Source organism: Dendropsophus ebraccatus, chromosome 6 (assembly GCF_027789765.1).
Source record: "Dendropsophus ebraccatus isolate aDenEbr1 chromosome 6, aDenEbr1.pat, whole genome shotgun sequence".
In the NCBI taxonomy this organism is placed as follows: domain Eukaryota; kingdom Metazoa; phylum Chordata; class Amphibia; order Anura; family Hylidae; genus Dendropsophus; species Dendropsophus ebraccatus.
In genome coordinates this window covers 62,273,470-62,292,472 of record NC_091459.1, presented here as the reverse complement: position 1 = coordinate 62,292,472, position 19,003 = coordinate 62,273,470, and the positions used below count along the sequence as shown (strand labels likewise).

At 45.7% G+C, this 19,003-nt stretch overlaps 1 protein-coding gene across 1 annotated transcript in view; it reads left to right on the top strand.

Moving 5' to 3' along the window:
- The window catches only part of LOC138795669 (probable cation-transporting ATPase 13A4), a 204,539-nt gene that overhangs the window by 74,796 nt on the left and 110,740 nt on the right, over positions 1–19,003 (top strand). Inside the window, exons 15-18 of the mRNA XM_069975054.1 lie at positions 1,536–1,619; positions 2,466–2,622; positions 4,051–4,165; positions 4,733–4,857. Of these exons, the coding sequence (XP_069831155.1) occupies positions 1,536–1,619; positions 2,466–2,622; positions 4,051–4,165; positions 4,733–4,857 (481 nt within the window). The remainder of the gene's footprint in view (positions 1–1,535; positions 1,620–2,465; positions 2,623–4,050; positions 4,166–4,732; positions 4,858–19,003) is intronic.

Below are 19,003 nucleotides of genomic sequence, written 5' to 3'. Positions count from 1 at the left end.
AGCTTTAGAGAGGATTGAATTTCCCTTACTACGCTTTCCCAATAGCTCTGCAGTTCAGAGCAGGACCATAACATATGTAACGAACCCGCTGGCTCTCTACCACATCTCATACAGTTAGCTGCTTCTCTCTTTCTTATCTTATAAAGGAAAGCAGGGGTATAGTAAATTCTATTCACCAAATTAAATTGTATTATTCTATGATTATTGTTTAATGACACCTTTTTTATATTTTTTAAGACTAACTTCCACTGCTCATCCGATATACTTCCCAACTCTTCCTCCCATTTTTTCCGACTCTTTACCTGCATACCTTCATATTTTACATCTCTCAGACTTCCATATAATCTTGATAGTCCCCTTTTTTCCCTCTGTAAATACCAATTTTATTGTAACTGGGGTATCCTGTACCATGAGTATTTCTTTATTTTTAGTTGTAATATATGCATGATACAGGCTACAGTATTCTAACCACCCTTTATCTGATACCATTCTCTCTTCCTTCAGCTCTTGCCAGGTTTTTATCTCTCCATTCACAAAAAGATCACTTATTTGATTTATACCCACTTTGCTATGCTCCGCTAAAATTTTTAACTTATAAAACTCATCTAAGTTTGTATTATACCAAATTGGTGAGAAGCTCAATCCCCTTTTTATCTTCAAAACTTCTTTTACTTCTTCCCAGGTCCGAAACAGTAAGTGTACCGACGGGAACAAACTCCACTTTTTATCCCTTAATTGACCTGATTCTAGAAGCTCCCAGATGTTCTCATATATTCCTTCAGATTCGGCCAGTAAATACCTGTACCATTCCCCTTTATCTTCTTCCCATACGTTATTAAGCTGTGCTGCCAAAAAATAAAGTTTCATATCTGGAAGGGCAAATCCTCCTTTATTATAGGGGCGGCAAAAATTCTCAATCCTGATTCTCACCCTTTTTCTACCCCAGATTAATTTATTCAACATTTTTTCCACTTTCCTGAAGGTATTTTGGTCTATCCATATTGGGGAGGCATTAAACAAATATAAGAGCTTAGGAAGAATTATAGCTTGAACTAACATTATTCTATCGGCCTTGTTTCTAATGAGGTCACACCAAATATTTATTTTATTCTGCAGAGTTTTTAATATGGGTTCAACATTAAGGTCCTTGAATTCCTGTATTTTCCCTGTAACATTTATACCCAGGTATTTAAAATTTTCACCTGGTCCCAGAACCCTAACCTTCCAATCTTGAAAGTCTTGTGTACTCATTATAGAACCAGACAAGGGAAGGAGAACTGATTTATCCCAATTTATTGCTAGTCCAGACTTACTCCCATATTTCTCTATTACTTCCATAACATATTTCAGGGTGTCATAATATTTATAAAATAATGAGTGTTCTTTGGACTTAAACGGACAAAAAAAAGACATTGTGGGAACATAGCCATACATATAAATGTTTTTACTACTGAAACACATTGTATAGTAAATATCAAATATTTATCTTTTTATATTTTCTGCTTTTCTTTATACGTTATTTATAATCTTTTCAGGAAGTAACACAGTCAGCAACAGAAAATAATGAAGTTCCATCATCTTACTTCATTGTAAGGCCAGGGAAAAAGAGAAGAAGCATGGTGAGATTCCTGATCCCTTTAGAGTAAAAAATAAAATAAAAATAAATAAATAAATATATATATATATATATATATATATATATATATACACATATACTCCAACACAGTTCATCTGTCATAACTGATGAGACACATACAGAGTGAGATGTACTAAATAACAATCATACAGCATCCTTGCGGATGAGATGTTTGACACAGCTGCTTCTGGGCATATGCTGTGAAAGGAGCCAGAAGCAAAAACCACTGTTTACTGTGCAGTGGTCATGCTGGATTACTGCAACTCAGCTCCCACTGAAGTGAATGGTGGTTGAACTGCAGTAATCTAGCTCAGCCACTACATTGTGAATAGAGACTTTTGCTTCTGGCTCCCTTCAAGTGTTCATTTGGTGCTGATGGCTATGCCAAACAGCTGATCGTGTGCCCTTTCTTGACCTCTGGCCATCAATATGTTGACTTTGTATGTAAACACTCACTGATGTTTGTAGACACACACTGCAACATATAAGGAGAGCTGTATTATAAAGATTTTTTTTTTAATTGTTAACCAACATGGTGACTCTCTGATTGTCACTACTATAGCATCTCTACCTTTCAATTTGCATAGCTATTGCAGGAAAATGTAGCATAACATGATGCCAATTCAAATGTCAGAGTTGCAGCTGATTTTGTAGTCATCAACTTTTATTATGACTAAAAGGGTACAGACACTGGGCCTATGATTATGAGAAACCCTTTCTGATTCTCTAAATACAGTTTGTATAGGTGATACTTCTCTAGAGGTATACTTTAATGTATGTGAGTGACATTTGTATTTGATATCATTTTATCAAACTTTTTACCCTCTAGGGTCCATCAGAAGGACTAGCCATTGTCCACCAGTTTCCATTTTCTTCCAGCTTACAGAGAATGTCTGTAGTCACTCAAGAAGTTGGTCAGGATAAACATGTTGTATTTATGAAAGGAGCTCCTGAGATGGTGGTAAAGTTTTGCAAGGCAGAAAGTGGTAAGATAGTTTGCCTTGTGTAATGTAGTTGGTGTATACGTCATAGGTATTCATCATGTCATCATGTCAAAAAGGTATGCGTGCATATAGTATGGCACACTAGCAGCAGTCCTTTTCAGTTTAATTTGTGCAACATAGCTAGTGACTATGTTTGGGCCATGTTCTAAAAATACAGTATATCTTTATTAAATGGAACTTAAAGACGTTGTGAATAAGACCTTACATAGCCTCTTCTTTCAACTGAAGAGCACCACTGCCAGTATGCTGTGTTTTATGTCAGCATCCTTTTTTTATGAAAGGATGCCAATGTGTATGTTGCACCAGGTTAATGGAGTGTTAACTCAACCTTTTCTAACTGAAAACATGTAACATATATATAAACGTAGACATTGAATATACACACAGTGGATTCATTTACATGCAACATAGACAAGGGTACTTAGTGGGGAATCTATCAACAAGGTATGCCAGTTTTCTGGATTCAAAAAGTTGCATATCTTTGCCAAAGCCCGGATTAGCACAGACCTTTGTGACTTTTTATTCCTATCAAGTGGGTGGGGCTTATTGTAAAGGGATCATGGCCCCCTGAGCCCACCACATTTACTATAACTTACACCTGAAAAAAGTCGTTATTGGAGCTGAAATTTGCACTAGCTCAGAGCTGAAATTTCATTGTGAGATTCATAAATTAGATGCTTTGTACTTCCCCATAGATTAGCCAAAGACTAGTGTGTATTATGCCAATCTTTAGTTTGGGTCCATAGAGTTCCTGCAGCTCCATACCATAAAGCTCTGCTGTATTTTGCCTCTGCATTGCACTGGAATATGGAGGAATGCCTTTGTCTATTGGAGAATGCCATTTTTTTTTCCTGCAGCATTCTTCATTATTCCAGGAGAAAAATGATGGCCACATAAACTCCTTTTAGTCTAATCCTAAGACTTTAATACACATTGGGGGATATTTACTAACAAATCTAAACACTCAATTTTGTCAAAGATGTTTTTGCATAATTTCCAATCTAATGTGTTTAGTCAAATTTAAGTAAATTGTCTAATAGCATAGTAAATGTATCTTAAAAATAATGGTCTTTTAATTAGTCTAATAAATTCACCTGGTTCGGAGCAGAGGTAGCGATGCGCCAATATATGCAACTTTTTAAAAAATTGCGCAGTTAATAAATTTAGCTAAAAAAGAATTCTGGCGCACTTTCGATCTAATTAACAACAAAAAATCTAATTCAAAAAGTCACATCTTATTTTTATAGTCTTGTCTAAAAAACTTCATAAATTCATAATACATTTATTTTTGATATATTAGACTAAAAACAGGCGCAATTAGTTTGATAAATGTCCCCCATTATATTTTGTTATTTTTAGAAAATCTGCTAGAACTTAAATTTTTTTTTTTTTTTTTTTTGTTTTTCATAGTACCAAAAGGCTTTTTCCAAGAACTTCAGTTTTATACAATGAAAGGCTTTCGCGTTATTGGCCTTGCCTACAAAACTTTGGATAACAAGATGGCAGCGGATGGCAACTTTATTAGGTATGGTAAACCTACATGTTTTTATATTCCATTTATTACTAAGACTTTTTGTCTATGGCAGACTAGAAATGGCAAATTTGCTCAAACAGTAGTTTTGGCTCCACTTGCTTTCTCCAAAATCTTTGTATCTGTTATCACTGAGAAAATAGAATTTACCAGATTTACAGATTGGAAGAACTTGCTTACTAAGAGCAAAGGACATTATAGCTTCAGTCTGATATGGAAGCCCCAAGACTATGATATAAAATGTACTGTATGATACTGTACTTTTTTTCTTTATTGCCCTGTACTGATTGACCTTTTATCCTAGGAGTATGTTCCCACTACAGAAACTGTGCAGAAATGTCAAGCGGAGGCCATGCGGAGGACTCCTTTCTGAAGTTTTGCCTGTTCTATAGACTCAATGATATTCTCAAGCACAATTCTCTGTCCGCCCAAAGAATTGTCAATTCTCTTCTTTGGGCGGACTGCGGATTTTGCAAATTATTATTTCTTTACACTTTTTTGTTAAAAGAGAAATTATTAGAATTGAGTAATTTATGAATAATCAAATGATTGAAATTTTAGGGAGGATATTGAATCAGACTTGGATTTCCTTGGATTGCTCATATTAGAAAACCGACTGAAACCAGAAACAAAACCTGTTTTGCAGGAGTTGAGTGCTGCCAACATCAGGACAGTTATGATCACAGGTAAATCATAAGCTTCTCTACTTTCTTAAAGTCAGTGGGCATGCGCACTGGTGTGCGGATCGGGCCGCGGTGACAGCAACTTCACAGTTGACCCAAACTCCAATCAAACAGAAGTGAATTAACGGGACCTTGGGCCCCACGTTGTTCACAAACTTTGGGCCCCCTCACAAAAAAGTGTTAACATATTTTGAGTAACTACTCTTACACTATGTTAAAGCAGTTTCAGAATTGAAACATGTTTGTGCCATTTTGTGAATTTAATCTGTGTACTGTATGCTTCAATTGAAAGAGCTTGTGTGGGAAAAATAAACACTTTCTCCTGGGCTGAGGGTTGTGTAAAATACGAACATCCTATACTCATCTACTCCGGTCCCCTGCAGTTGCTGCGCCAATGTTCCTGATCCTCTGCATGTCTCAACTACTTCCAGGTTCTGTGCCATCCTGACCCCACAATGACTGGCTAAGAAGACCTGTGAGGTAGGGATGTAGGAGTACCCAGAAGAAGTGAAAACCCGCAGAGGTCTGGCAATGTTGGAAGAAGTGCATATAGCAGTTTAATTATTTTTACACCACCACCAGCCCAAAGCAAATCTTAGTTTTGCCCGAATAATCTCTCAAAATGGTATTTAATAAGATCAATATTACACAATAAACCCACTATACAGTAATACTGCAGCACCATGACCACATATTTCCACCACATAATTACTGAATAGTATCTCCATACTGTTGTTGAATAAAAAATACTATTCACAGACCAATTTGAACTCAAGGGGACTGAATAAATTTAGACGGAAGGGTCTGAATTTATTTATTTAATTAGGGGTATTCGGTCTGAACTTATTTAGTGGATCAGTATGGAGAGGACGGCACTTCAATGGGTAGGTGGTGCTCAAGGCGGTAGTAGCCAGAAAGATAGTAGAGAAGATCAAGCACTCACCAATTTAGTTCTGTTATTTTATTAAAGTGCAGGTGACACCTGGTACAAATAGGATGTTTCGTCAAGCATGGCCTTTATCAGCTTAGTAGTAGTACAGTGCAATACAAACAGGTTTAAATAGACCGCAAAAAAACGCTAAAACATGTGGGCGGGGCCAACATGATGATCTCATCACGTTAACAATACAGGGAAACATCAATGGCACATGAGTAAACAAACAGTCGTATGTGAAGAACGTAGATATGCATACTATATTAGGCTGGGTTCACAAAGCGTAAGACACTGGCCGTTCTGTGACCTGGCTGTGTCACAGGACAGCTGGTGTCTGTCAAAATCATCCCAGCCGGTACTGCAGTACCTGCCTGATGAACTTCATTTGCACTGAATTGGGATGTGGGCACATCCTTGTGCGCCCGCATCCCAATTCACTATAGCACACAAATTTGAACTGACAGGTCTGTGCGGCCGCTATTCAATGACATGACAGTTTTCCATGCGGCTGGTTTGAATCCCTGCCGGAGTCAGGGCCGTTTTAATACATTGGTGGGCCCAGTGCACAGCCTTCAAGAGTGCCCCCCCCCCTTTCCTTTCGGCACATGGTATAATGTACTGAATTTGCCCCCACACTGTATCAAGAGCCCCAATACATACAGTATTTACCTTATAACACTATTTCCACCATACAGTGATTACATATTACATGATATCACGAAGATATCACCAATGATACCATTACATAATACCGCCACATCATGACCCCTTCACTACAGACTCTGTAACAGAGTGCAGTTACATCCAGTGACTCACAGGGGGCGTCTTCTCCAATCAGAGTCTGTCACCTTTTCTTTCTCTCCGACCAGCCTGGGCTACCTTGAAGTCTTCTCCTGGCTGTCAATCTTCTCTCCAGAATCTGCCAGACAAATATTTTAGGCTCCAACACATTCAGTAGTTAGGTCCCTTGTACCCCTATATAGTAGTTACACCCCTCTGTACCCCTAAACAGTAGTTACACCCCTCTTTGCCTCCATCGTTTTAGACCCACATGGGCTCCTCCAGTTATATACAGCCCTCCTGTGCGCTCCCCCATTAGTATATAGACCCCCCTGTGTGCTCCCCCAGTAGTATATAGCCCCCTGTGCACTCTCTCCAGTAGTATATAGACCGCCAGTGTGCTTACCCGGTAGTATATAGCCCCCCTGTGCGTTATCCCCAGTAGTATATAGCCCCCTGTGCACTCCCCAGTAGTATATAGCCCCCTGTGTGCTTCCCCAGTAGTATATAGCCCCTCTGTGCGCTCCCCCAGAAGTATATAGCCCCCTCTGCACTCTCCCCAGTAGTATATAGCCTCCCTGTGCTCTCCCCAATAGTATATAGCCCCCCGTGCACTCCCCCAGAAGTATATAGCCCCCTGTGATCTCCCCAATAGTATATAGCCCCCTGTGATCTCCCCAATAGTATATAGCCCCCTGTGCTCTCCCACAATAGAATATAGCCCCCCCTGTGCTCTCCCCCAATAGTATATAGACCCCCTGTGCTCTCCCCCAATAGTATATAGACCCCCTGTGCTCTCCCCAATAGTATATAGCCCCCTTGCTGTGCACTCCCCCAATAGTATATAGCCCCCTGTGCTCTCCCCCAAAAGTATATAGACCCCCTGTGCACTCTCCCCAATAGTATATAGCCCCCTTGTGCTCTCCCCCAATAGTATATAGCCCCCCTGTGCTCTCCCCCAATATTATATAGACCCCCTGTGAGCTCTCCCCAATAGTATATAGCCGCCCTGTGCTCTCCCCTAATAGTATATAGCCCCCCTGTGCTCTCCCCCAATAATATATAGACCCCCTGTGCTGTCCCCCAATAGTATATAGCCCCCTTGCTGTGGTCTCCCACAATAGTATATAGAACCCCTGTGCTCTCCCCAATAGTATATAGCCCCCTTGCTGTGCCCTCCCCAATAGTATATAGACCCCCTGTACTCTCCTCCAATAGTAAATAGCCCCCCTGTGCTCTCCCCAATAGTATATAGCCCCTTGCTTTGCGCTCCTTCAATAGTCTATAGCCCCCCAGTGCTCTCCCCCAATAGTATACAGCCCCCCTATGCTCTCCCCCAATAGTATATAGACCCCCTGTGTGCTCTCCCCCAATAGTATATAGACCCCTGTGTGCTCTCCCTAATAGTATTTAGCCAACCTGTGCTCTCCTCCAATAGTATATAGACCCCCTGTGCTCTCCCCCAATAGTATATAGCCCCCGTGCTCTCCCCAATAGTATATAGCCCCCTTGTGTGCGCTCCCCCAATAGTATATAGCCCCCCTGTGCTCTCCCCCAATAGTATACAGCCCCCCTGTGCTCTCCCCCAATAGTATATGGCTCCCCTGTGCTCTCCCCCAATAGTATATAGCCCCCTGTGCTATCCCCCAATAGTATATAGACCTCCTGTGCACTCTCCCCAATAGTATATAGCCCCTTTGCTGTGCGCCCCCTTCCATATAACATAAAAAAACAAACACTTAAACTCACCTGGGTCCAAGAGTTCCTCCTCTCTTCCCTCTTGTGGCCGCACTGCAGCGGTCACAAGAGGCCGCATCCCCCTTACCTTGGTGCCGGCGCTCCAGTGTCGTCGGGTGCAGACACTAAAGGGAGATTGCAGCCTCTTGTGACCGCAGGAAGTGCGGCCTTAAGAGTGACTGTCAGGGAGGGAGCCAATGGCTCTCTCTATCAGTACTGCTGCTGCTGAAGCGGAGCAGCGGGCGGACGGGCAGCGGCGGATGGGGGAGCCCTGCAGGGGGCGCCTTGGATGGGTAAGTACATTACCCATCCATGGCGCTCCCCCCTGACAGGCTGGTGGCCAGAGCCATGTACGACCGCACTGGTCGCACATAGCAATGGCCGGCCTGCTCGGGTATACTGTATACTTACTTCTATGCAACGTATCTTTTGTATTATTCATGGCCGTTGTTGCAAGATCTGGAAGTCTACAGGAACGCTGCCGGTTGCTGCAATCGCTTCTCGGGTGCCTTTGTGAAAGGATGCAGGAGAAGCAGAGCTTCTGTCGACGCAGGCACACCTGTGGGCGGATTGGGCCATTGGGACGGTAAGCTGTGTAGCAACTAGTGATAAGTGAACATGATGCTAATTGTTCGTGGTCGCCGATCACAATTTTTTTAATTATCGGAAGGGTTGTAATGATCATTTTAGAACGAATTCGAACTTGCGAACGTATGCAACTGCGTAGTTTACGTTTTGCGTCTGATAATCTATATGCATGTACTGTATATAACTCTAGACCGTATACAATCTGTACGCAAATGAATGCAAATGAAATGAATACACAAATGTGTACGCAACTGCGTTATTTATGCTTTGCACTTGATAATCTGTACGAATGTGCATAGACTGAAACACACTCTTCCACTGTCCGTTCGTTATTTGTTCTTGCATGTTCGGCAAACAAAATCTTTTTTTTTTTATGTTCCCTAGTTGCAACTTCACAGTAGGGCTGGGCGGTATACCGTGAAAATATCAGCAGTATTTTCACCCCCCACAAGTCAGACTCCTCCTTGCATCCCCCTCACCCCTGCCCGACGTATCTGTTTGTCCTCCTGACCCCTCGTCCGCTCTGTCCGTGCGTCCCCGTCCTCCTGAGCCCCGCCCGCTCTGTCCGAGCGTCCCCATCCTCCTGACCCCCCGCCCGCTCTGTCCGTGCTTCCCCGACCTCCTGACCCCCCGCCCGCTCTGTCCGTGCGTCCCCGCGTCCCCGTTCTCCTTACCCCCCTCCCGGCGTGTCCGTGCGTCTCCTCACCCCTGACCCCCCGCCCTCTGTGCCCGTGTGTCCCCTCACCCCTGACCCCCCTCCCGCCGTGTCCGTGCATCCCCGTCCTCCTGACCCCCCGCCCAGAGTGTCCATGTGTCTCCGCTGCCTCCAGCCCCCCCCCCCCCTCACAATAAGATGGGCTTGGCGGACGAGTTGCCCCCCCAGCATTGCCTCGCTGCCCTTGGCCACAATGTCAGCCCGGTTTGCTGCACCGTGGATGAGGTGAGGGCTCCCCTCCTCCTTCGCCCCCCTCTCCCTCCTCCAGGTATGAGCAGAACGGGGCCGCCCGGGGGAACTACAAGTACCAGGGTGGACTGGGCAGAGTGGCATATGCCCTCCGGGCCGGTACCCCCCCCCAGCACTGTTTAGTGTTGTCCCTGCTCCCCCCACATCTCTGTATCTCCTAACCTTACTCGGCAATTAAAAGCATTATTACTATATGGGGGCACAGCAGGGATGGCATTATTACTATATGGGGGCACAGCAGGGATGGCATTATTACTATATGGGGGCACAATGACATGGCATTATTGCTATATGAGCACAGCAGGAATGGCATTATTACTATATGGGGGCACAGCTGAGATGGCATTATTACTATATGGGCACAGCAGGGATGGTATTACTATATGAGCACAGCTGGGATGGCATTATTACTATATGGGGGCACAGCTGGGATGGCATTATTACTATATGAGCACAGCTGGGATGGCATTATTACTATATGGGCACAGCTGGGATGGCATTATTACTACATGAGCACAGCTGGGATGGCATTATTACTATATGGGGGCACAGCTGAGATGGCATTATTACTATATGGGCACAGCAGGGATGGCATTATTACTATATGGCGGCACCGCTGGGATGCCATTATTACTATATAAGCACAGCTGAGATGGCTTTATTACTATATGAGCACAGCTGAGATGGCATTATTACTATATAAGCACAGCTGGGATGGCATTCTTACTATTTAAGCACAGCTGGGACGGCAATATTATATGAGCACAGCAGGGATGGAATTATAACTATATGGGCAGAGCTGGGATGGAATTATTACTATATGGGCACAGCAGGGATGGAATTATTACTATATGGGCACAGCAGGGATGGCATTATTACTATATGGGCAAAGCAGGGATGGCATTGCTATATGAGCACAGCTGGGATGGCATTATTACTATATGAGCACAGCAGGGATGGAATTATTACTATATGGGCAAAGCAGGGATGGCATTATTACTATATGGGCACAGCAGGGATGGCATTATTACTATATGGGGGCACAGCAGGGATGGCATTATTACTATATGAGCATAGCAGGGATGACATTATTACTATATGGCCACAGCAGGGATGGCATTATTACTATATGGGGGCACAGTGTAACGCCTGGAGTAGTGGATCCACTGGACCGTCACCAGCGATGGCACTAACCTCACCAGGGAGCGGAGTCTAAGGGGCCGCTGGTTTTCACCAGAGCCCGCCGCAAGGCGGGATGGACTTGCTGCGGCAGGCGACCCCCAGGTCGCTACCCCTGGCTTGGTTGCTGGTGACGGCAGGCGAGGCGCAGCAGGAGCCGTAGGCAGGAGATGATACTGGCAATGGTCTGTAGGTGAGACCGCACGTGACAGGCAGAACACAGGAACTGAAGTATAACGGGGAAGCAGGAACCAGGAACAAGGAGTGGGGACCAGGTAGCGGACAGGGATCAGGAACAAGGACTAGGGACCAGGTAGCGGACAGGGATCAGGAACAACAGGGAGCTGGGCCAAACGCTATGGAAAGCATGTAGAGGCTCCAACACAAGGGACAGGGCATGCTGGGATTTATAGGGGAGTGATTGGTGCAACTAACCAATTAAGGGCGGACTGGCCCTTTAAATCAGAGACAGCCGGCGCGCGCGCCCTAGGAGGCGGGGACGCGCGCGCCGGCCGGCACAGCGACAGACAGGAACGTGGAGAGGTGAGGCGCCCCCCGGGGCCGAAGTAACAGCAGCGCCGGGTCCCTGACTATGGACACCGGCTGCTGCATGGGGCAGGAGGCGGTCGCGGCGGCGGTCCGGAACGCGGGACGCCGCCGCGGCCGTGACAGTACCCCCCCCCCTTTGGCCTCCCCCTCTTTCTTGCCTGCAGATGGCACAGGAAGCCACAAAGTCTTTGACATCTTGGAACAGACTGGACCACCAGTAGTGACGGGAGATCCGTTGGCCAGTCTTACGGACTCCAGAGTGCCCGGCCTCCAATGAGGAATGTCCCCACTTCAAAATACCTCTTCGAAGCGCAGGGTGAACATGGGTCTTTCCGGGGGGTACTTTCCGAAGAGTAGAAGTGACGATTGGTACTAGGCGATCCGGAGGTATAACATGGCAAGGGGATGTGGGTTTGTGGATGAGATCCTTCTGTAAGTTCTCCCGGTGGTAAGAGGACATGACCTCAGTCTCGGTTACGGAGAGAGGGTACACCTCGGCAGAGAAGGCCAAGTCTTGGTCTTCAGCCGGTAGGCCGGATAGAGGCTTGGCGGGGTCGGATGACGCCATAGAGTACTTGGTCTGAGGTGACTTGAGACACTGGCTGGAACAGTCCTGACCCCAACTGAGAATCTCCCCGGTTCTCCAGTCCAGCTTAGGGGCATGTAATTGCAGCCAAGGGAGTCCCAGGTGGACGGCGGGGGAAGAATGGGGCAGGACGTAGAAGGATATCTTTTCCTGATGTAAAGGACCCATCTGGAGGACTAAAGGTGCGGTCTGGTAGTACACACGGTCGGTAAGAATTTCGCCCGTGACCGAGGAGATAGTCAGGGGCCTGGCTAGTCGGGTCACGGGTAGCTGCCATCTTTTGACCAATGTTGCCGCAATGAAACTGCCTGCTGACCCAGAATCGAGAAAGGCAGTAGTCTGGTGATTTTGTCCTGAGGGAGTCCGGATGGAAACTGGCAAAGACAGACTTGGAAAGGTGGCATTCACACCTAGGGACACCTGTCCCACCGGACCTAGGTGCGAGCATTTTCCGGACGTTTGAGGACGTAAGGGACATCTCAGCCGAAAGTGATCTGAACCACCGCAATAGAGACAGAGATTCAACTCCAGACGACGGATTCTTTCATCAGGCGTCAGGTGAGCCCGTTCCACCTGCATCAGGTGGAAGTCAGGATTCTGGAAAACCGGCGCCAGCTGGGGATGGCGACGGGAATGGCTTAGTAGATGTTCATGCCGAACCTCCTCCTCCCTCTCCGAAAAACGAGTATCAACTCTGGCGGCCAGTAGGATGAGTTCGTTCAGGGAGGTAGGTAGGTCTCGGGCGGAAAGCACGTCTTTCACTTGACTGGATAGGCCCTTCTTGAAGGTGGCTATTAGAGCGGCTTCATTCCAGTCCAATTCAGCCGCCAGGGTACGGAACTGGATGGCATAATCGCCAACAGAGGAGCTCCCTTGAGAGAGGTTGAGGAGAGCAGTCTCGGCTGAAGAAGCACGGGCAGGTTCCTCAAAGACGGAGCGAAACTCGAATAGGAAGGCCCGGAGATTGGCAGCAACAGGATCATCACGGTCCCACAGTGGCGTGGCCCAGGCCAGGGCTCTACCCTCCAATAGGCTGATGATGAAAGCCACTTTAGAGTGCTCGGTGGAAAACTGACTACTTAAAAGTTCAATATGCATGGTGCACTGAGTCAGGAATCCTCTGCACAACTTGGAGTCACCAGAGTATTTGCTTGGGAGAGCAAGTCGGAGTGTAGAAACAGCGTCAGGAGGTGGTGTGCGCTGTAAGGCGGCAGTGAGTTGCTGGATCTGCTGCGACTGTTTCTGGATTTGTTGCGCCTGTTGAGCGACCACTCTGGCGACGTCACGGAGATCAGGCACCTCGCCGGGATCCATGGTTGGAGCCTACTGTAACGCCTGGAGTAGTGGATCCACTGGACCGTCACCAGCGATGGCACTAACCTCACCAGGGAGCGGAGTCTAAGGGGCCGCTGGTTTTCACCAGAGCCGCAAGGCGGGATGGACTTGCTGCGGCAGGCGACCCCCAGGTCGCTACCCCTGGCTTGGTTGCTGGTGACGGCAGGCGAGGCGTAGCAGGAGCCGTAGGCAGGAGATGATACTGGCAATGGTCTGTAGGTGAGACCGCACGTGACAGGCAGAACACAGGAACTGAAGTATAACGGGGAAGCAGGAACCAGGAACAAGGAGTGGGGACCAGGTAGCGGACAGGGATCAGGAACAAGGACTAGGGACCAGGTAGCGGACAGGGATCAGGAACAACAGGGAGCTGGGCCAAACGCTATGGAAAGCATGTAGAGGCTCCAACACAAGGGACAGGGCATGCTGGGATTTATAGGGGAGTGATTGGTGCAACTAACCAATTAAGGGCGGACTGGCCCTTTAAATCAGAGACAGCCGGCGCGCGCGCGCCCGAGGAGGCGGGGACGCGCGCGCCGGCCGGCACAGCGACAGACAGGAACGTGGAGAGGTGAGGCGCCCCCCGGGGCCGAAGTAACAGCAGCGCCGGGTCCCTGACTATGGACACCGGCTGCTGCATGGGGCAGGAGGCGGTCGCGGCGGCGGCCCGGAACGCGGGTTGCCGCCGCGGCCGTGACACACAGCTGGGATGGCATTATTACTATATGAGCACAGCTGGGATGGCATTATTACATAGTTACATAGTTACATAGTTAATATGGTTGAAAAAAGACACATGTCCATCAAGTTCAACCAAGGAGGGGATGGATACAGGGAAGGGGGAGGGATGATAAGTTCTATACATATGCATTTATATTATTTTGGTCTAAGAACTTGTCTAGCCCTGTTTTGAAGCACTCTGTTTTTGCTGTGACCAGATCCTGTGGTAGACTGTTCCACAGGTTCACAGTTCTCATGGTAACCTTTTTTTCTCCAGGCGGAGGCAATGCCCCCTTGTCCTTTGAGGGGGTTTTACCTGGAACATCTTTTTCCCATATTTCTTGTAGGGCCCATTTATATATTTAAATAAATTGATCATATCTCCCCTTAAATGTCTCTTCTCCAGACTAAACAAATTTAATTCTCTTAATCTCTCCTCATAACTAAGATGCTCCATTCCCCTTATTAGTTTAGTTGCCCGTCTTTGTACCCTTTCCAGCTCTAGGACATCCTTTTTATGAATCGGGTTCCAAAACTGGACGGCATACTCCAGATGAGGCCGCACCAAAGTTTTATAAAGCGGTAATATTATATCCCTGTCCCGAGATTCCATGCCTGTTTTAATGCATGACAATATCCTGCTGGCCTTAGAAGCAGCTGACTGACATTGTGTACTGTTCTGTAGTCTATTATCTACAAGTATACCCAGATCCTTCTCCATTAGCGACTCTCCCAGAGTAACTCCCCCCAGGACATATGATGCATGTGGGTTATTAGTACCCAGGTGCATAACTTTACATTTATCCACATTGAACCTCATTTGCCAAGTGTACGCCCAAACACTCAGTGTGTCTAAGTCATCCTGTAACATCTGCACATCCTCCATAGACTGTACTGTACTACAAAGCTTGGTGTCATCTGCAAAGATAGAAACATTGCTGTTAATTCTACACTCAATATCATTAATAAACAAGTTAAACAGAAGAGGGCCCAGTACTGACCCTTGGGGTACACCACTTATTCCCGGGACCATTCAGAGTAGGAATCATTGACCACCACTCTCTGGGTACGATTATTAAGCCAGTTTTCAATCCAGTTACACATTAAACTTTCCAAACCGATAGACTTTAACTTACCCATCAGACGTCCATGAAGAACTGTGTCAAACGCTTTAGCAAAATCCAGGTACACAATATCCACAGCTGCGCCCCCATCCAGGCTTCTACTCACCTCTTCGTAGAAACATATCAGTTTGGTTTGACAGCTTCTTTCCTTAGTAAAACCATGCTGGTTATCACTTATAATACTATTATAAGTTATTGTATGCAATCCTTGATCAACCGATCGAGGGTGCATACCATTGTGGGAGATGTGTGCATGTTGCTGGTTTGGAAGCCCAGATCCTGGATCTAAATGAGCAGCTGCAACGATTGAGATGCATTGGCAAACTGGAAAGGGGTCTGCTTCTGACTGAGCAAGCACTCCAAGGGGTAGATGGGGGAGAGAGTGATAGCATGGAGGTACAGGAGGAAGAGGCAGCTAGTTGGGTCACAGTTAGAAAAAGGGGTAGAGGGAAGAGTGTGAGGGAGGCCAGTCCTGATCTGGCACACCCCAACAAGTTTGCCAAATTGGCGGATGAGGGGGATGTTGATTCAGGGGTGGCATTGCTGCAGCAGGACACTACCTCTGAAAGCCAGGGGGGTGTCTGCTCCAGTAAGGTGGGAAACAGGAGTTCAGGGCAGGCCAGGCAGGTACTGGTAGTGGGGGACTCAATTATTAGGGGGACAGACAGGGCAATCTGTCACAAAGACCGGGATCGTCGAACAGTGTGTTGCCTTCCTGGCGCTCGAGTTCGTCACATCGCGGATCGGGCTGACAGATTACTGGGAGGGGCTGGCGATGACCCAGCAGTCATGGTGCACATTGGCACCAATGATAAAGTTAGAGGTAGGTGGCGGGTCCTTAAAAATGATTTCAGGGACTTAGGCAGGAAGCTTAAAACTAGGACCTCCAAGGTGATATTTTCCGAAATATTACCTGTACCACGAGCCACACCTGAGAGACAGCGGGAGATTAGGGAGGTAAATAAGTGGCTCAAGAGCTGGTGTAGGGTAGAGGGGTTTGGGTTCATGGAGAACTGGGCCGACTTCTCGGTCGGTTACAGGCTCTACGGTAGGGACGGGCTGCATCTCAATGGGGAGGGTGCAGCCGTGCTGGGGGAGAAGATGGCTAAGAGGTTGGAGGAGTGTTTAAACTAGGGACCGGGGGGGAGGGCAACTACAATATAGTAAGTAAAGACAGAGTAGATGGAGAGCTGGGCCTAGATTATGGAACTGGGGGTGGAGCGGCGGGAGGGGTTAGAATAGTCACTAGTGATAAAAGGAAAGGGAATATGGACAAATATATTAAATGTATGTATACTAATGCTCGAAGCCTCACTAATAAAGCTGAGGAATTAGAACTCATAATGGTTGAAGAGAAATATGATATAGTGGGGATAAGCGAGACATGGCTGGATGAGACCTATGACTGGGCCGTTAATATCCAGGGTTATAGTCTATTCAGAAATGACCGTAAAAATAAGAAAGGGGGAGGGGTCTGTCTATATGTTAAATCATGCCTTAAGCCTATTCTGCGGGAGGATATATGTGATGATAATGTGGAGTCTCTTTGGGTAGAAATAAGGGGAGGGACGAAGAATAATAAAATTCTTATAGGAGTGATTTATAAACCGCCAAGTATAGTGGAAGAATCAGAAAATCTTCTTATAAGACAAATAGATGCGGCAGCGAAGCAGGGGGAAGTCATTATTATGGGGGACTTTAACTACCCAAATATCAACTGGAAAGCAGAAACCTGCAGCTCCAGGAAGGGAAGCGTGTTTTTGGAAATAGTAAAAGATAATTACCTTTCCCAACTAGTAGAGGAACCAACAAGAGGGGGGGCCCTTCTGGACCTGATCTTAACCAATAGGCCAGACAGAATATCAAAAATAGAGGTGGGGGGTCACCTAGGTAATAGTGACCATAACATAGTAAGTTTTCAATTATCCTTCAATAAAATGATTAGCAGAGGGGCTACAAAAACATTAAATTTCAGGAAGGCTAATTTCCAAAAACTAAGAGAGGACCTTGGGAACATAGACTGGGACAATGCATTCAGAAATAAAAGTACACAAGAGAAATGGGACATATTTAAGAGCATCCTGGGTAAATCGTGTGAACGACACATACCATATGGGAATAAACGTAGTAGAAATAAGAGAAATCCAATGTGGTTAACTACAGCTGTAAGGGGTGCAATAAATGATAAGAAACAAGCATTCAGACAACTAAAACAAGAAGGTAGTGGGGAAGCATTGAGCAACTATAGACAGAAGAATAGAATGTGTAAAACGCAAATAAAAGAAGCAAAAATAGCAACAGAAAGAAGGATAGCCAAAGAAAGTAAAACAAATCCCAAAATGTTCTTCACCTATATAAATAACAAAAGACTTAAAACCGAAAATGTTGGTCCCCTCAAAAATAATCTGGGTGTAATGGTGGAGGGGGAAGAGGTAAAGGCCAATCTACTAAATACATTCTTCTCTACTGTATTCACAGAGGAGAATCCCATAACAGACGATATGACTAGGGATAATGTTAATCCTCCCATAAATCTCACCTGCCTAACACAACAAGAAGTGGGGAAACGCCTTAAAAATATTAAAATCCATAAGTCACCGGGCCCAGAAGGTATCCATCCTAGAGTTTTGCAAGAATTAAATACTGTGTTAGACAGACCGTTATTCCTATTATTTAAAGATTCTATTACGACAGGGATTCTTCCACAGGACTGGCGCATAGCTAATGTGGTACCAATATTCAAGAAGGGGTCAAGGAGTGATCCTGGAAACTACAGGCCCGTAAGTCTAACATCTATAGTAGGTAAAGTATTTGAGGGGATTGTAAGAGATGCTATACTGGAGTATCTTAATGAAAATAATCTTATGACTCAGCACCAGCATGGATTTATGAGGGATCGGTCCTGTCAGACTAATCTGATCGGCTTCTATGAAGAGGTAAGTTATAGACTGGACCTGGGGGAGGCTGTGGATGTTGTGTATCTGGACTTTTCAAAGGCATTTGATACTGTGCCGCATGAAAGGTTGGTCTACAAAATGAGGATGCTGGGACTCGGGGAAAACGTATGCAAATGAGTAAGTAACTGGTTGTGTGATAGAAAACAGAGGGTGGTCATTGATGGAACATATTCAGATTGGGTTTTAGTTACTAGTGGGGTACCACAGGGGTCAGTGTTGGGTCCACTTCTTTTTAATATTTTTATTAATGATCTTGTAGAGGGGCTACAGAGCAGAATCTCCATTTTTGCAGATGATACTAAACTGGGTAAAGTAATCAGTACAGAGGAGGATAATATCATATTACAGAGGGATTTGGAGAAGCTAGAGGCTTGGGCGGAGAAATGGCAAATGAAGTTTAATGTGGATAAATGTAAGGTTATGCATTTGGGCCATAGAAATAATAAGTACAGTTATGTGCTAAATAATAAAACACTGGGTAAAACTACTTCCGAAAAGGACCTGGGGGTATTGGTGGACAGTAAACTCAACTTTAGTGATCAGTGCCAGGCAGCAGCTGCCAAGGCTAATAAAATAATGGGATGCATCAAAAGAGGTATAGATGCTAAAGATGAGAACATAGTTTTGCCTCTTTATAAATCACTGGTCAGACCACACTTGGAATACTGTGTACAGTTTTGGGCACCGGTATATAAG